Source organism: Mya arenaria, chromosome 13, assembly GCF_026914265.1.
Source record: "Mya arenaria isolate MELC-2E11 chromosome 13, ASM2691426v1".
NCBI classification, from domain to species: Eukaryota; Metazoa; Mollusca; class Bivalvia; order Myida; family Myidae; genus Mya; species Mya arenaria.
This window is the reverse complement of record NC_069134.1, coordinates 30,062,436-30,081,881: the sequence shown is the minus strand read 5'-3', so window position 1 is coordinate 30,081,881 and position 19,446 is coordinate 30,062,436. Positions and strand designations below refer to the sequence as shown.

At 34.3% G+C, this 19,446-nt stretch overlaps 3 protein-coding genes across 3 annotated transcripts; 1 reads left to right on the top strand and 2 right to left on the bottom strand.

Annotated features, from left to right (window-relative positions):
- Positions 1-51: 51 nt before the first annotated feature.
- Positions 52-2,205, bottom strand: LOC128214835 (toll-like receptor 6). Its single transcript, XM_052921508.1, has 2 exons — positions 1,906-2,205; positions 52-1,683 (listed from the first exon to the last, which is right to left on the bottom strand). The coding sequence occupies exons 1-2, from the start codon at positions 1,914-1,916 to the stop codon at positions 54-56; spliced, it is 1,641 nt and encodes a 546-aa protein (XP_052777468.1). The 5' UTR covers positions 1,917-2,205; the 3' UTR covers positions 52-53.
- A 2,750-nt stretch (positions 2,206-4,955) lies between these two features.
- LOC128214219 (transmembrane protein 234 homolog) lies at positions 4,956-10,080 on the bottom strand. The gene is made up of 5 exons (XM_052920574.1): positions 9,949-10,080; positions 8,963-9,114; positions 7,048-7,114; positions 6,650-6,742; positions 4,956-6,370 (listed from the first exon to the last, which is right to left on the bottom strand). The coding sequence occupies exons 1-5, from the start codon at positions 9,959-9,961 to the stop codon at positions 6,303-6,305; spliced, it is 393 nt and encodes a 130-aa protein (XP_052776534.1). The 5' UTR covers positions 9,962-10,080; the 3' UTR covers positions 4,956-6,302.
- Positions 10,023-18,268, top strand: LOC128214218 (internalin I-like). Its single transcript, XM_052920573.1, has 12 exons — positions 10,023-10,123; positions 10,725-10,885; positions 11,352-11,507; positions 11,746-11,935; positions 12,862-12,930; positions 13,653-13,784; positions 14,230-14,352; positions 14,985-15,118; positions 15,864-15,929; positions 16,387-16,477; positions 16,987-17,064; positions 17,653-18,268. Exons 2-12 carry the CDS (start codon positions 10,731-10,733, stop codon positions 17,695-17,697), a joined length of 1,239 nt encoding a protein of 412 aa, XP_052776533.1. The 5' UTR covers positions 10,023-10,123; positions 10,725-10,730; the 3' UTR covers positions 17,698-18,268.
- Positions 18,269-19,446: the final 1,178 nt, after the last annotated feature.

The following is a 19,446-nucleotide window of genomic DNA, read 5'->3' as shown; positions in this document are numbered from 1 at the left end:
TAGGTGAAGAAAGTGTTTTGAAAATCAGCGTTTAAAACTATTCACTACTATTATCAAACCGTTAATAATGTGAGCATTATCAAAATTATAAACATACGGATATTGAGTTCATTCACATGTTCACTATTATTCTTGATCCACCATATACAATAGGACGAGTCAGACACCCCGCACTGTTTCTCCAGTTCACCCTCCACGATAGCATTATTAAATGAAACGTTCACCCCTGATTTAAGAGCACAATCGCCATCAAGAATATGAGTCCTTCTGGAACTGATTAACTTTTCAATGTTACAATCACAGAGAAAGCCATTGGAAGTGATGTTTACCTTGTAAAACGTGCATTTTTCTGATTCAAATATAAAATCCAGCGTGGATAGCTCATTTCTGGAAATATCTACGTCGACTGGTCTCTTGTAATGCGAAAAAGCATCAGGACTGATGAAATGTATTTTGTTCCCCCGAAAGAGTAAACGTCTAGCAGAAATACTGTGCAGGTCTTTACTATTTATTGATAGTAAGGAATTAAATGAAAGGTCTAACTCCTCTAAAACTTGAAGATATTGAAGTGTTGCGGTTGGAATGTAGTTAAGGCCAGCTCTTCGCATACGCAAAACTCGTAAAGTCTGTCCAACGCCGTGAAACATGCGTGCGTCGATTATCCATGGATTGTCACTAATATCTAGTGAGACCAAAGAATATTTCCCTTTAAATGAATTGTTGGTCATAACCGATATTTTGTTACTGGATAAATCTAAATGTTGTAGAATATTTAATTCAGAAAGCATTCGTGATGGAATATTTGTCAAATGAGCGTCGTGTAGGTAAAGGTGTGTGAGTGAATTTCCAATCCCGAATAAAGCTCCGTTCCTGAATGCTTCAAGCTGTCCAAGCAAGTTTTTTGAAAGGTCTAATTCTTGTAGGCAATGCAGTTCGCTAAAATCACCATGCCGAAGAACTGTGATATCATTTTCGCTTAAGTTGAGCTTTCGAAGAAGACTCAGTCTATTGATTGCTTTTGGTACTTTCGCGAGGAAATTCTGGCTGAGGTCTAAAACATGAAGATGCACTAATCCAATGAACGCATGCGCATTTATCCGTCTTATTCTGCAGGACGACAAAGAAAGGTTTTGAAGAGAGTGTATGTTGTTGTCTATAAAAAGTGCTGGTAGCATGTCCACTCCATAAGCCCAATTTCTTGATAGGTCTAACTCTTGAAGAGAAAATGCATTTCTCGTGAAAGCAAGTGATGACACATTCTGAAGATCTAAGCCTATCTCTCTGGCAATTATCGCTTGAACATTTCTAACAACTGTGCTGAAAAACGCATCTGGCAGCGAATTTCCTACGGGATTCCGACTTATATCAACTCGTTCTGCTATAATCGGGTGGTGGAAATCATTCGATGAAAGTGATAAAATAGAATTGTTTTGCAATCGTAATTCCCTTAATTTTGTTCCTTCAGGAAAGTCGAAAAATGGCACCTTGAAAAATTCTCTTGAAGAACAGTCGACGTAATGATGTACTTGGCGCAAGCCAGATTTGTGGATTTGCTTTGTATAACAGGAACACAATTTGGCAATACTTTCTGGACACGAAAATGGCGTAACTGAATTCATACAAATGACTGCTACAAGTGTAATATACACGGCTGCATTGTGAAAATACGTTTTCATCCTCTTCCTGAAAGTAAATAAGTCTTAATAAGTAAATATAACAACATTAAAGAATAAAACATGTATACACAAGAAGTCTAGACTCACCATTATTTAGACTGCAATGTTTTACACTAAAAGCTCATCAATATGGAAGAAAAACACTGACGCATATTTAATACAAAAATAAATATAATTAATGACATTTTACACTGAAAATCATAAAAAATGGAAAAATCAATTTGCTTACGCATAATTCATATGTATTCCTTTTCAAGCAAAGTCCATTATATACATGTCCATTTTCACCATTCCATCAATACATAAACGCTAAACGTCATCACAGCAGTGCTACAACGTGCGAACAGCAACAATGCGCCGTGCAATAGAATTCGCATATCCCAACCTTTCCTCTGTCAGTCTCCCAGACAAATATTTATATCTTCCGTGAAAAGGTTAAAAGCAAAAGATTTATAGTTTCAAAACCACGTATTCTTCTGGGGTTTTAATACATTTTTGTGATGAGTTTTTTTCCTGCAGGTGAATCTCTCTAACTCAGGGGATTATGTCATCGCATGAATCAGTTTCCTTACCGTCGAGAAACGCAAACTTTACATCACCGAAATATATTTGGATGTAGAAAAATATTACAAACACGGAACGAGTGTTTACGTCACTATTTTAAATTATTATAATCTGTTAAAAACTAAAAAAAAATCAAAATTAAATATATGATCCTTTACGACATAGGAAAAACGGCATTGACCAAACGGAGTTTTGTTGTGGTACATTCGGAACGCCTCGGCCATTTCCCATCGAAAACAACCTCTGATGAATATGGACGTTTAACAATGTCAGAAATCTTAACATTTAACTACGCAGAAAGTAGATCGCATAGTTATTGCAATTTGGCACTTTTTGACTTAACTTTTGGGAATCCTAATAATGTATGCAATAATATCCTTCACTGGCTATCAATTTCAAAAATACGAACTACTACTACAGATGTATCCTCATACATTCGAGGTTGTTCTCAGTGGAAAATGGTCGAGTTGTTCCGGATGGCTGTAGTTACCAACACAAGTAGCTACTATTTCTATTTTACCCACGACATTTGATCAATATCTGTCCGAGTATCTTGCATATTGCTTTGAGGTTTACACTTAAATCGGGGGACTGTATGAGCTTGTGCTCTTTTTCTTCTACGTTCTTATACTGAAAAAATGACACCCACACTGATTCAATACCGGGATTCTTCGAAACAACTTGAAGGGAGATGAAAAGATAGCACGATATAATCACTGGTGTATTGAAGATCAAGGTACCGGATTCTAGACGTTCAACACGAATACCTCCAATCTGGGGCGTTCCTGAAACGGAGTGTAATCAAAGTTTATTTCTGATTTTATGATTTTCTATTATGATCCCAGAAAACAAAAATTGTAATTAGTATGATATTGGCACCGCTTGAATCCATGAAGATTTTAAGAATTAGCTGTTCTTAGAAATGTTAAAGCTATTACATAGAATTTTCCAACCATGAACTTTCTTCCAAAGTACAAATAGGAAACATGTTGTTTGAATTAGAAACTATTCGCGCATTACTTCAACAAGTTCATTGTTTGTCTACTCAAAATTGATCCAGTTCATACGTACACAATATTTAACGCTGCACTCTCACAGATTCAACGTTAAACGTTAAGACAGCGTTTTTTATTGTTTGTCTTGGAACGAGCCAATTTAAGCGAAAAAGCATGGAAACCAGTGTTATAATTCTGAAGACAAAATATCAGATCGCAGATTTTCATATTTAAGTTGAAAAAATGATGTTTTATGCATTTTTCTTAAACCGTTAGTAACGTTTTTAGCCATAAAACATTTTCGAACGGAAATATGAAAATCTGCAATCTGATCTTTTGTCAGCAGTCTTATATCACTGGTTTGCAGATATTTTCGCAAATACTAGCTAATTTCAAGACAAAAAAAATATATATAATAGTTGTCAAAACGGTATATCAGTGAGAGTGCAGCTTTAACCCGCTTGGTCAATGAGTATAAAGAAATGACTGGAACTTAAAAGTTTTCAATTTAAAATAAGAAACGCATGGAAAAATACTCACATTGTTCTTTTCTGTTGTTAATCAAGTCAAGTGCATTAAGGCACGGGGCTTTTCCAGTGTTTATGTTTTTTGCGCATTCCACATTTTTATTCAACAAGACAACATGAGCAATAAAGAAAAAACGGAAACATATTAACACAGGTATATAAAACGGCAGCTTTGAAATACTGAGCTCTTTAGCAATTTACGAGTTAATGGTAATAGGGTGGTGTGCGATAGGAATATGACAAAAGGTAATTATAAGCAATAAACAAAAATTCCGAACTCACAGATGGAAGACTTGAGAAGGCATTTTGGAGTCATACATAAAACCTGAATACATTTTATGTATCAAAAAAAGAAACACTTCTAAACTAAATTAACAAAAGATGCGATTTTGTTCTTGACTGACATCAGTGTTGGGTTATAAACTTTCACAATTACGAGTACCACGAATATGTCTTTAAAGATGATAAAAAAAGAGCATTAGCAGATTTTGAACAATTTGCGTGAAAAAAGAATAAGAGGTTGAAGTGAAGAACAATGTTCAGGACAAAGAGAGCGTCGCGGAGCGATCGACAACCGTTCGTCTATTGTTTTTAGTCGAAAATGAAGCATAATTGAATAATTTGAATAGCCAAATTGAATAATTTTAATAGCCAGAGATTGATGATGGGCCTGTTGTACAAAAGACGTATTGTCACAGGCAACTTGTGTAACAATTTCCATTTCAATACCTTGACAATCTTTTAGTTTAACTCGGCGTCGGCATGCAAAAAAGCCTGGACTATAATAACCGAGGCTTTTTTTGCATGCCGACGCCGCTTCCGACGACAACGTCGCCAAGGTTTTGATAATACCTCGACATTGTTCTTCGAAAAATAGATGGTCCGGAAATGATCAACAACAGAGATTATCGTAAGACATTTGTTATGTTACCAAAACTAATAATACATTATGGGCGTTATCATTCTATAAAGAAGTGTAATTCACATATATATATATATATATATATATATATATATATATATATATATATATATATATATATATATATATATAAAATTTATTATAACATAATAAATTAACGAACCAAAAAATAATTATTTTCTTTAAAGTGAAACTCGAATTTACAATCAATTCATACATATGTATTACAAACATATATTTTGAGTGATAATCCTTTTACTACTTACTAAATAACGCCTTAAATTAATGGAACATATTAATTATTGATACCAAGATTGTAATCTTGCATTTAATAGCTGAAAACGCACAAACATTAAATGACTGGTGAGTGCTAAAACATTTACAGTGATCAAACATCGTCTCATAAGGTAGAAATACCGTGTGTTTTGCACCTTTCTTTCAAATTAAACACAGTATCCTTCATACAACCATGTTTTTTCGACATTACTCATCCTTTTGTCGTTTAATTAAAACAATTCTAATAATTGGGTTACATTTTATTTGGGAGAAAGACGGTGCATCTTTGTATAATTGAACCTTCAATTATTGCAGTTATAACCAGCACGAGTATATAGCAGACAAACAAAAACATAATAGTACAAGTATCACAACAGACAAGACTGAGTTGTTGACTCTGGAACCGCACCTGCCTTGAAGTGAGAGTTATCATGTCTTAATACAGTGATTATTACTCAAGTGAGAACAGATGTGAAGAAGAAGTGGAATCACCGGAATCTTCCGCCAGGGATGCTAACAACGACGCACTGAAGCACCGTTAATATTATAGACGGCGCGACGATAAGTGTGCTTCTTACTAGAAGGATTTAGAACACTCACGAGCATATTAAATTCCCATCGAAATGAGTTCCAAGAGGAATAGATCTTTGGGATAAGATAAAATCGTTTGATATTACTAAACATGCAAATGCACTTAAAACAATTAAAGTAAACCTGGTTCAAAATCATAGAGCATTAAAAGCAGTTCTTAACGACACTTTTTGCTTTTCGATATCATAATATAAAATCGTACAAAAAACACACAAACTATTAAAGCTTCATTCTCACAGATTGAACGTTTTGATAACTTTTTTTTATTTTTTGTCTTGGAACGAGCCAATTTCTGCGAAAATGTATGGAATCCAGTGAAATAAGACTGTTGACAAAAAAAAAACATATCGCAGATTTTCATATTTTTTTATATATTTTTTATTTTATGCATTTTTTAAACTGTTAGTAATGCTTTTAGCCATAAAAGATTAATTTTCGAACGGCAATATGAAAATCTGCGATCTGATCTTTTGTCAGCAGTCTTATATCACTGATTTGCTGATATTTACGTAAAAAATGGCTCATTTCAAAACAAAAAAAATGTCATCGGTAAATCTGTGATAGTGCACTTTTAAAGAGCAGTGTACGCAATAATTGCGGAGGAGTGTTTTTATTACAAATCTAATTCCCGAAAGGTAACATTCCTTGCATAAACCATCTGCCATGTTCTATAATGGCTTAGTTATGATGGCTGTTCTACACAACATTATATGAACCAATATCAAGTCGGATGGAAAGTCCCGGATAAGGTTCAGCTCACTTTGTCATACACACACAGAGCCACGCCCAGTCCTACCAAACACATCCCCGCAACCGTCTCTGGAAGAAGTCCGAATTAAAAGTAATAATATCTCAAAAAGCAGAAAAAAATGAATATTTGACCATTTAAATGTTGGTGTTCTACTACCGCATTATTTAACTGGCCTTAAACTGTGAAACAAAGACATTGCTTGTTTAAACACATTATGAGCAGTATTTTCTCTTTTTTTATTTCGCCACAGTAAAGCTATAATGTAGCTATGTCTTCCACATGTATACGGTCCTATAATTTTATAATTTAAATATATGTTACGGGAGAAGAACGAGGGGTGAGCTTACTGTACGAGGATACTTTTTCGCCGAGCAGATGACCGGATATGGCGGTAAAAATGAACGTCAGTGAGTTGGTGATTGGAACGGCAAGCGACAAGTCTGCGTAGACAGAAATGATCAAATCTCTAAGTCATTAAACAGCCTGTGATGATATTTGAGTTAAATGTTTTCGAAATTAAAATTATAGGTTTTGAAAAAAACACTAATTTTGATCAAAATAGTTTTATCAGTATCGATGTTCAATTTTTGAACGCATAAAATCCGGGGGAAATGCGACAGACCGTTTCCTGATTACCGGAAAACACCCATATTTACGTATTTTCACTTTGTAAAAAAACTCATGAAACGCCAAAAAAGTATTTCCTAAAATAATTTATGGAAACCAAAGAAATATGATAAGTTACCTGCAGATGCCAACGTCAGATAGTACAGTACGGATCCACTTTGGTTTATCACGAACGGTATGATATACTGCAAAATAAAGATGTTATCATCATCAAAATTGACAAGTTATGGTTTGCTTACGATTCTAAAATATATGGAGCGATGTCTTTCATGGAAAATTACGAGACCTCCAATATGGGAACACATGGATAAAAGAATGACGAAAGCCAAATTGCATTCGAAATTTCAAAAGGTAAGAACTACACAAGCCTGCCAATCAGACAGAGGATGCGACATATAAAGAGTAATATTCGCGGTAACAGGGTATGCTAGGCAAGGTTCTGAAAAGGAGAAATCATCATAGTGATGGCTGAAATGAATTCTAAAGTGGGTGAAAACAGCAGTGTCATCCCTGTATGTGGAGAAGAACTTTCACAGTTGTTATAACTTACATGGAAACAGAGATTGGCTCGGACCATGAACGTTTTAAAGCTAAGCTTCAGGTAAAAATAGCAAGTGTCAAAAAAGGGGGAACAACAAAAAACCCGTTTGATTTCAAAAAGTCGTTCGATATGGTGGACAAAAATGTTATTCGGACGATCCTGAGGCACTGTGGCATCCCAAGCATGATTGTCAACATCTTTCGGAGCTTGAATAGCCACACAGTATGTCAAGTCATCCGCAATCTAGATCTTTCTGCTCCCGTCCAGGTGAAAACTGGCGAAAGACAAGGCTGCCATCCCTCTCCCATAATATTCTCGGTAGTAATCGACCGTATAATGAAGACCACAATAGATAGACCAAGAGGGGTATCGTTCACCCTATCAAAAAGCTTGAATACCTCAACTATGCAGATGACATAGGCTTCTTGTCCTAGGCTATACGCTCTCCCACATAGACGAAATACGTCTTCAGGAAATTTCCAAGTCAACAGGGCTTGAATTCAACATCAAGAAGTCCAACTGTCTATAAATTAAAACTGGCAATTGACATAACAACCACGATAGAATATGTTCAGTCCTTCACATATCTTGGAGGTACAGTCAATAATACAGTGGGAACAGAGAAAAATATAAAATCCCGATATCAAAAGCAGGTTCAGCCTTTGTCACACTACGGCCAGTATGGCACAGCAGAACATCCATCAAAAGACCAAGCTCGGATTCTTCAAGTTAGACATCAAGACGGTCCTTCTGTACGGAGCTGAAACCTGGAAACGGACTAGGAGCCTGGGCCAGAAACTGCATGTGCGTATCACTGTCTGAAGCAATCATTTGTATTATATCCGATGGCCGGCCAGACAATATCACCCAATCACATACGCTATGCTACGGAATAAGCGGCGATGGATTGGCCACACATTACAAACACAACAGCCCAACAAGATCTTGAATGGAGTCCACAGGGTACAAGGAAGCAGAGGCAGAATACTTATTGGCGAAAGACTATGTTCGTCGATCTAAGGGGTCATGAGGTGAAGAAAAAGCCAAGACTCAATCCAAACACATTAGAAAGTTGTAGTGCTTGCCTTATGTTCCAGCCGAAGAGTGATTAGGAAAGTAAACAAATGAATTCAATTTAAAAAGACGCGTTCATAATGACGTCAACTCGATGGAACATTATAAAGGATACTGGCTTTATTGAATACAATTCCAAACTCATATAAACCTTATGAACCATAGCCTTTTCATATAAGTAAGTTTCACTTTTAATATAGGCCCTTTAATTACAATTTATATTTTTCTTCAATGGAAGCTCCTTTACGAAAAAAAAGAACAACAATGAGTTTATGAGCTGCAAAATACAATCCTATTTCATTATTAAAAGTTCATTGTTTATACTCGTAATTACTGACAATATTCTAGAAATTGTCTGTTTTAAGATTACAAGCATAGCTCGACTAAACATTAGCAAATTAATGAACAAAATGCCTACCTTCCAATTTGTGATGAGGAACCACATCTCTGCACACAATTGTCGTACAGCGGATGCACGTTTGATTGACTCAATACCCTTTGATCCTCGCTTGATGAACGGGTTAGTAAATCCCCAAAGGAACGCAACGGACACCAGCCAAAATGCCATCTCTGTGTATATTGTGGGAATATAAAGTTATTCCTTTATTATAAAAGTATTATAATAGTATATAACTTGTCATCTCCTTTCTTACAATAACCTTACTATCCAGCAACTGTCAAAATAAAAGCCAACGTTATGACGGAGGTTTCGTGGGGTCATTAAACTTGTGACTTTAAACGTAATCTGGGATAAAATTTAGGTTGTCCCTTTTCATTGTTTTATTCTCAGTGTTATGCTGAGGACGGCAACTAGACACATTGTCGTTTTTTTATTAAAAGTAGTCAATATGTGAGAAATGTGTCACTTCGTCCGTAGTTCTACAGTAATGTACGTTAACATGCATACAATTCCGAATTTTATCCACAATTGAGATTATTTTCTTTGATATAGATCAGTGTGATCTATATCAAAGAAAATAATCTCAATTGTGGATAAAATGACTAAATACAAATACTACTTATTTATTTTCATAATCAAACCATGATTCAAGGCAATTCAGACCAACTTAGATTAAGCTAAACATTGATCATTGTTAATTAGTATTCGCCGTGACTTGAACAATAATAACTTTTTTAATCAACTATATCAATAAATATACAAATAATAAATAAAGTAGGCATACTGAACAAGGCCGAGTTTCTCAGTGGGCCGAATATGGTTATTGGGCCGGAATAGCACCAGGATCAATGATGAGTGGTGCGAAATATTTGTGGGGCGAACATTTTGAGGTACGAAGATTCTTAAAATTAGGTTTCTCACAGTATAGCGACAAATTTATTTTCGTAGGTTCGTAACGTTTTAAATATGAATGCAGATAAAAAGTAACTAAAAATAGTTCTTACCCATTGTTGACATCGTGACGATCTGTTGATTTCGCTTACTCTTTCTTTAAAATGCTACCGTGTACAGTAGGATGACGGTTTTTGACATTGCAGCTGTACTAGAGTGACCTCCCTTTGTGGCAACAATGTAAACTTCCTGTAAAAAAATATTTTAAGAGTTTCCAAATCACAACAGGTAAAACAGGAAAAAATATCTTAAGTAATGATTTATGAAGTATTGTTATATCTCAGACGTCTTTTGACCATCATTTATATTGATCAACTTAAAATTATCACCAAATCTAAAGATTTCCTAAATCTTGAAAACCAGGATAGCTTATAACTAAGTACACTGACATTGTTGTAATTAGAAATAAGAATTGAACCTATAACTGCCAGAAAAATATTCTGCCATTGTAAATTGATTATGCTGATCCACGAATGGTTGACATCATTGACAAAAGTTACAATAAAAGTGTGCTAGATATTGGCCATTGAACCAAAAACACCTGAATGATTGTGAAATTGGCATTAAAATGAGTTTGAATAACAAGAGCTTAAAGTCTACAAGAAGATACTTAGTCTAAGTCAAAATAGGGAATAAATTTTTTAAAATAACATTTATATTATAATATATATGTTTAATTGTACATAAATGTATGTGGAAAGAAACTTTGTAAATGGCAAGAAATTAAGTTGAATTATTCAATATCATATTTATATTGGCAGAATTTATAATTTGCATCTGTTTGTATGTTCGGTTGTTTTTTATTCTTCTTAAATTTCCTCTTATGTAGTTAAACATGCTGACTCAAGAATTTGTTGAGCGCAGATGTCACACCTGTCCTGTGATATTACCAGCATGGAAGCTAGATCCCACTGGACAATATTATGAGCTGGACCTTAAAATGTGTCAGCTTAAAAACCTTGACTATGAGTTCAAGTGGGGAAAGGAAGGGTAAGGAAGAATTAGCTAAAAAACACACTGATATATTCTTAAGTTCGTAATAATTATAATAACTTGAAACCTTTAATACCTTTTAGATTGATTATGGTTCTTCAAATCTAAACTGCTGAAGTTAAGATTCTAGCTTACTGTTTAATGTTTGAAAACCTGCAAAAGATACATGTGTCGTAAGCGATGTGATACATCTGATCAGTAAGTGAATTGTACACAATGATATCAATTTTAGGTTAGTTTTTGACAATTTTCTTCTTTTCTTGCATTTGTATCAAATGGTGACTACCGTAGTCCTTTTAATCCAAGAAGGTTCATAAGATATAGAAGGTTTTTGATTCATGGGTGGTTGCACATAAAATTATTATTTGTTGTAGTTTTATATTTAAGCTTTCCAATCATTAATACTCATTATTTATACATTAATATATGTACATTTTACGGTGTTTGTGTTTTTATTCAACAGTGGCCTTTTGCCAAGAATGGCATCCATCACAGAAGTTCCATCCAGAGTAGTTCGACTTGACTTATCACTGAATGAGCTGACTGTTCTTGAACATGCAGGACTCAAACCTTTCAGATACCTCAGAGAACTAAATGCATCATTAAATAAAGTCAGCAAGTAAGTCAGTGTTGAAGTAGAAGCTTGAGTTAAAACAATTAACTTGTTAATATTTTATTAATTCATTAAATATTCATGATTATTGCCCTAGCGAAATGTCCTATGGAACTCAATACATCAGATCATAATGAGTGCATTGGGCGTATCTGTCTATGTGATAGGCTATGATTATATCAAATCTTGCATGTACAGAGTCAGATTTTGAAAATTGTTTTGCAATAATAAGTGTGTCATTTAGTTTTACAGGTATTGAAGTGCTTCCTTATTTGTACACACTGAATCTGTCCCACAACTTTATCCGGAAAATTGAGAACCTGAGCTCTAGTGCCTCCCTCATTGAGTTGAATATCAGCCTGAATGAGATACAAGACCTCTCTCTGATGCCCAGCATGATCAACCTGGAGATACTTAACGTCAGCAACAACAAGGTAGGCACAATATTGCAATGAAACATTTATATTACAGGGCTTAAAATTAAAAAAAAATATATACTCGCAAGGTTTTGCAAGTGCTGAAAATTTCATCTTGCACAATCTTTAGTTAACTCACAATTTTTTTGTTCACTCCTTTCGCTTAAGACGTTGTCAATTTTAAATATCCATGCGGTAAAGAAACTTCACTTTTTTGCTTGTTATGATGATAGACTGTGACTCAAAGTCAAAGATTTTAGCCAAATACTGACATCTTAAATCTAAACACGAAGTACCAATCTACAATGTGAGCTAAGCATATCATACTTGTGTATATCAAATAATTTTATATTTGTTTATGAGAAAAAGAAAGTAGGCAAATTGTAAGTCACTATTTTTCTAGATTTTCACTTATTTTAACTTGCATTTTAGGAGTGTGCAAGTGTGTGTCCTTAATCCGAGCACTTATATAAGATGATAATTTATAGCTTCTGCACACACTACTTGAGTTATCCAAATAATACACAAGTGTATACAGTACCAGTATATTAGAATTATGTCCTAATTTATGTGCACACTACATACTGTAAGAGCTCTGCTTTATAAACAAGAGTTTTTTTTCCTTATTCTCTTATTATTCTAATTCTAATGAGAGAATAAGGGAAAACACTTTCTGATATGATACAAGATTAAAAGTGCATACTACAATGTTTATTCATGCATTAGCAAATACCCATCCTCCTATTAATGTCATAATTGAACCCTAAAACTAAGTGTAACTTTTATGTTATATCTGTCTTTTTCCTCTGTGTTTTTTTATAAACACAATTACTCCATTTTCCAGCACTCCTCATAACATTTTTTGTCAAAGTAGATTCAATATATGAAATGTCTAGCATTAAATAACATGACAAAGCCATAATTATTTAATTATTTTCTTCTAGCTGAGAAGTCTAGATGGGGTCCAGTCGTTGCCAAAACTTAGAGAACTCTCCTGCCAAAGGAATAACATCGTAAGATGCTCAAGGCTATATGATATGTAGTTCATAATTTGGTTAACTTTATGATAGTAATTAAAGCAGAATTTTTAAGTGACTGTGATAATTTCTAACCAGACTAAGAAAAGTCATTAATTAAGTAAGCCAAACAGAGCGCTTAGTAGTGGAGCTTTCCGTTTTATTAAAGGATCTTAATCTTAACTTCAATAATCTTAAATGTGTATAAACATCACAAATGTTTGTGTTTTTTTTACCTAAACTTTGCATTCATTTTTAATACTGGCTAAATTCAATTTCCACAAATAATGAAAATATGACAGGAAGATCATTTTAATATATATTTATTATTATCCTATTGGATCTTAGGCATCAAAGAATTATGTGTGTTTCCCCCCCAAAAAATAAAAAAATAAAAAAATAAAATAAAATAGTTTACCATCTTTTATAATTTTTATGCTTAAGAACTGTATGATCTATACAATCAGTATTACCATCAATGGTATTGTTTAGAGCTCAAACTTAATTTTTCACTTTTAGAAGAAACAATTAAACAAAAGATAAAAATTACACTAGGGTAGGTCTGGAAACTGGAAACCAACATGTTTATGTGTACGCCTTATTGAAACAGCCCCAGAACTATTTTTAATACAATTAGAAAGTTGATGTTAGATGTCAATTGCCATATATTCAAATTATGAATCAGCTGAATGGTTATATTTGGTACAATAATTTCACAGGAAGATGTGGTACCACTGACGAGCTGTTTCTACCTGCACAATCTGAACGCAGCCGACAACCACATTACCACACTCCATAACACCGTCGACATCCTTGCACAACTCAGAAGGCTTGAAGTCCTCTCTCTATATGTAAGAAAAGTTGTTGTTGTTTTTTTTTAATTTTTAAGAGTCTGTTTCAATGGATAAATCTAGTCTGATGCTTGGGGTTTTTTTGTCTTCAATGTCATTCAATATGTTCACGTTCTTATAATTTATTTTACCAGTACTATGATCAACGTTCTGACTGTGAACTTCACTGTACAAAACGTGAAAAAAAAGCTGTGAACTCTAAAAATGAAATGATGAAAATACAATGATATAACTTTTAAGGCATAATAAAATTTGAAAGGAATAAATAATTAACTTGCTTCTCAGCAAATCACAAGCTAAAGTTGGTTGATAGTTATTAAATGTTGGTGTGCTGTTTTGTAAAGTTTTTTTGTTTCCTCTTTCCCTTTGTAGTGACAGGGGTCTTTTAAAATGCTATTCACAGTGGTTTAATATTATTTATTTGAATATCCCTGGTATATTTCAGGGAAACCCAGTTGATGCTGACCCCTTGTACAGGACAGAAATCATAAAATGTACTACTGTAATGACCCTTGACAACATCTCTGTACGGCCACTCCCTAAGCCAGCAGAAATGGACAGATACCAGGTAATAGTCTTAGCAAAAACCTGCCTAAGGTTTATCTCTGTTTTAGGTTATAACTCTGGTTATGTATGTAAGACTCAGATTTTTTGCCAGCCCCTCAGTCACATTCAGTGATTAGCCATGGTTGTGGAATAAATTGGCCATATTTGAATGATGGACCACAGTTGTGTTGCTGGCCATTTTTTAAACATCATACTCAGCTGTTATATTGATTTAGTTCAAAAGAAAAACGATAGGTGTTTTAATGTAAACTGCATCACAGTTATGTTGATGTTTTATTGCATCTACAATAAGTTGTACATTGAACACTTTCACACTGTATGGTATGACATGGTTCCCACTAGTGATTGCCATTGACCCAAAATGCAACATAATTATAAAAGTGGTGAAAAGTGTTAAATTTTAGCGATTTTTTTTGCGAGGATGTTCATTTAATTTTCTGTATTATTATTTTTTATCATGTAAGCTAAAATTGTTTACCAACACAAGTTAATAATGCTGTTTTTTTCAGAAGGTTGGTTATCAAAACTCCATTATGAACATGCACAATAATCATCAGATGAATAATTTAAAAACATTCATTCATCTCTGAATTGTTCCAGAAATAAGACTTTTACTGATACACGTATTTTCAGTATGATGAGAATTACAAACATGTCCACAACATTAACACCCTGAAGGAGGCGGCGCGTCAGGCGTTTGAAGAACGGATGAAAGATTCACGTGCCAAAATGCAAGACCAGATTGGATTCCTTCAGAGACGTATAGTGTAAGATAGCTTATTAACTTCGTGACAATAAGTGCAATGCCAGGTTTTGAAATAGTTGAATTCCATAGATGAACAAGGGATCTGTTTCATGAAAGATCTTCATCTTACAGTGAAATGATATCAGTGTCATATGTCCGTTATGTTTTAATGTAAATTGATTTTTCCGCAGTAAAAATGAAAAAAAAGAATGTTCTAGAAATGAAAATATTCAACTATTGCTGTCTGTGCATTGCTTCAGATTTTAGACTATGTATAAGTAACAACATAGATCCTTTCCTGAAATGGGTCCCAGCCTCCATTTCTCTAAATATCTTGAGTGCCCCACATTTAAGTATTTCATGTTATTTAGCCAAATTACAAATTTTACAATTTTGAATGTTCAAGAAATTTGGGCTAGTAACGTCGTTAAGAACACACCAAATTAATGTTCAATGGATTTACTGCACTATTTTTTCCATGCATATACTATTTTTCGCCCAAAAAGTCAAAAACATGCCAAACAACCCTTTCTTGTGGAGCTGTCTTGCAAAAAGCAATGCAGACATAATACATTATGTCTGCAACTAGTGTAAGATAGGTATTTAAGATATTTCATATCATGTTTAACATGTCAATGTCAATGGCATTTGTTCTTTAGAGATGAAGAAAAAAAAAATTCCTATGGCATTTTTTCCTATGGAACCCGACACTTAAACAATAAATTTGGTATGGCCTATCTATAACAAGATTTATTTCAATTTTTCAGCATGATGCAGAAAGAGTACCAGGAATATGAGGGAACATTAAAAAATGACCTTGACTCTTGCTTGAGGTATGAATGAAGAAGTGATTTCCGGTAAAGTGTTGTTTTTTTAAATTTTCATCTCTGCTTGCTCCTGTCCAATTCTCACCCAGACATTTTTTTTATTGAAAAATAATTCAGCCCTTGCAAATCAAATATTGATATCTGTATATACTATGTTTGAGAAGAACTCAGTTCACCAACATGCCTTATTTATTTCTTATTTATTCAGATATTTATACAAACATTGTTTTTCTTAGCCCTAATTATAACTCTTTATCCACATTTTAATAGAAGATACTGTTATCACATGCACAAGCAATCTCTTTTTTCACAAATGTTCAAACCTCAAGGGCTAAAAAATGGCCTTCCACTGTGATAACTTTTTTTTTAATTAAAAAAGAATTGTTAGTATTTTGAAGTGAGCATTTGAAAAAACAACAACATTAATTGAATGCCACATGCACTTATTTCTTTTATATTTAAGGTATTTGGATAACCTTTCCCTAACAGACGTGGGTTCATTTGATAGACATGCAGTGAGAGACAGCATCGGAACCCCTCACCCCAAGCCCTGGGTATGTATCCATTTATGCTAATATATGTGCTGATTTGGGCTGCATTCAGTCAACTTCTGAGATTTAACTTGAAGTAAGTAAAATCATCATATTTAAAATGACTGTCAGTATTTTTATCCACCTTTTTGTGAATGGAGCCAAGGCTCTTAGATTTGTAAAAATAGCAACAAAATGCCTAAAATTGTGAATTTCCCAGAGGAACAAAGCTAGCTAGGCCCTTACAGACCCTGGGTTTGAAGATTTTTTAAGAAAAAAGCCTGCATTTAAACATATCTCCTTTAGTGTACTGTGAATATAGGCCTAATGAAACAAAATAAATTGGGATTGTGAATAGGACTGAATTTTTGCCCAATTTTCATTTGAAAAAAAAACCCACTGATAGTTTAAATGATTGGCTAATGTTCTAAATGAAGTCACTCAGGCCTGTTTAAGGGTAAGAATTATATTGGATAGAGTTTATTCATTGTAATGATTTATCACAGAATAACCATAACCATTTTCTTCCGCAGCATCATCAACAGTCCCGCAAACCAGTCAAACATAGTGACCCGAAAAATGACTACTCCCATATCAAACAGACAGATGAGGTAAGATTCACATCTGTTGTTTGAAGTTTAAACTCTAGGTATTGTTATAGCCTTAGTGTCTTTGTCACTATTGTGTAAAAACTTTAAAATTGGCCATCACTACAACCGTTCAAAATATTGAAAAAAAAACTTTGTGTACATGTTGCCAGAGACACAAACCACATATACAGGATGGCCCATAACTCCAGCTTTAATAATAGTTGTGAAGACTGAAAAAAAAACAATAACAGATGAGCATTCTGCTCTTTTAATTTTATTGCAACAATTTAAATTATTTGAATCCACAACATTTAATTTCACAAATCAATTAAGCATTTTATGCAATTCCTTGGCATTTAAGACCGTTCAAAACCCACGTTTTGGTATCAATGCACAGATTTATTCAGAAATTAAAATGAACGGTATAATTCAGTGCATTCTCATTCATCGGTGATTTGATAATGTTTAATCTAATCTGTTGTTAACGTAGCATCATTGCTCTGGTGTACCAGGATGAATTCAGTGCAAAAGAAGGTGTAATGCACTGAAAATTCTGCAATTCATCAAAACTTTTATAATTCAGCTGTAATTCTGTTTAAATTGTTTCAGTTGCTGAAGTTTGCAAGCATGGAACTGAAAACCGACAAAAGATAACAGGGAGTGACAGTCTTATATTGAGACACATTTTCCAAAACTTTGATAGTACATATGATAATGGGAAAAACAGGGATATACAAATAACAGTCATTCAATAGTCAAGTGCACGAGTTTAGGGCATCTTATCAACGAGCATTCGATAAAATACCGTTAATATCTATTATTTCAGTTGAATATTTAAATGTAAAAAATCAAAGCGGAAATGCTTACATAGAGTAAAAAATATGGTCCTATACTTCAAGTTCCAACAGTTGAGGAAATCAAGCCAAGCGATATCAAGCCAATGGGTTTGGAATATGCTGGGAAATTATTATTTGAAAAAGCAACTGTACAAAGATGGCCCCTTAGTGATTTTGTTTTTATTGTTATTATTTATGCTGTTAAATTTGCTCAACATTTGATGTCATGTTGGCTTAGTTCCAAATCAAATCTTACATTATTTTATACATTTCTACTTCTTCAACCTCTGAAAAAAAAGATTGTTCTTTTCTACCGTCAACATGAATATTTCATTGAACTCTTTGTTTTTTCGTTGTTGTTTTTTTATACATTTTATAATAAAACTGTTTATAAAAATTGATTGTGAATTATATGTCTCCCCTGTTTATTAATCCATTACATCAACACTACTGTTAAAAACACCAAGTTGGCCAATATTAAGTTTTCCATGATAAGGCACCAAGTTTTCCATGATAAGGCACCAAGTTTTCCATGATAAGGCACCATGTTTTCCATGATAAGGCACCAAGTTTTCCATGATAAGGCACCAAGTTTTCCATTATAAGGCACCAAGTTTTCCATGATTGGGCACCAAGTTGGCCCATATAAGGCACCAATTTTCAATGTTTCGGCACCAAGTTGGCCATGATGAGACACGAAATTAGGCACCAAGTTGGCCATGATTAGGCACCAAGTTGGCCATGATGAGACACGAAATTAGGCACCAAGTTGGCCATGATGAGACACGAAATTAGGCACCATGTTGGCCATGATTAGGCACCAAGTTTGCCATGATGAGACACGAAATTAGGCACCATGTTGGCCATGATTAGGCACCAAGTTGGCCATGATGAGACACGAAATTAGGCACCAAGGTTATTATGATTAGGCACCATGTTGTCCTTGATGACACCAAATTAGGCACCAAGTTTACCATGATGAAACACCAAATAAGGCACCAAGTTTACCATGATTAGGCACCATGTTGTCCTTGATGACACCAAATTAGGCACCAAGTTTACCATGATGAAACACCAAATAAGGCACCAAGTTTACCATGATTAGGCACCATGTTGTCCTTGATGACACCAAATTAGGCACCAAGTTTACCATGATTAGGCATCATGTTGTCCTTGATGACACCAAATTTACCATGATTAGGCACCATGTTGTCCTTGATGACACCAAAGTAGGCACCAAGTTTACCATGATAAGGCACCATGTTCTTGATGACACCAAATTAGGCACCAAGTTTACCATGATTAGGCACCATGTTGTCCTTGATGACACCAAATTAGGCACCAAGTTTACCATGATTAGGCACCATGTTGTCCTTGATGACACCAAATTAGGCACCAAGTTGACCATGATTAGGCACCATGTTGGCCTTGATGACACCAAATTAGGCACCAAGTTGACCATGATTAGGCACCATGTTGTCCTTGATGACACCAAATTAGGCACCAAGTTTACCATGATTAGGCACCATGTTGGCCTTGATGACACCAAATTAGGCACCAAGTTTAC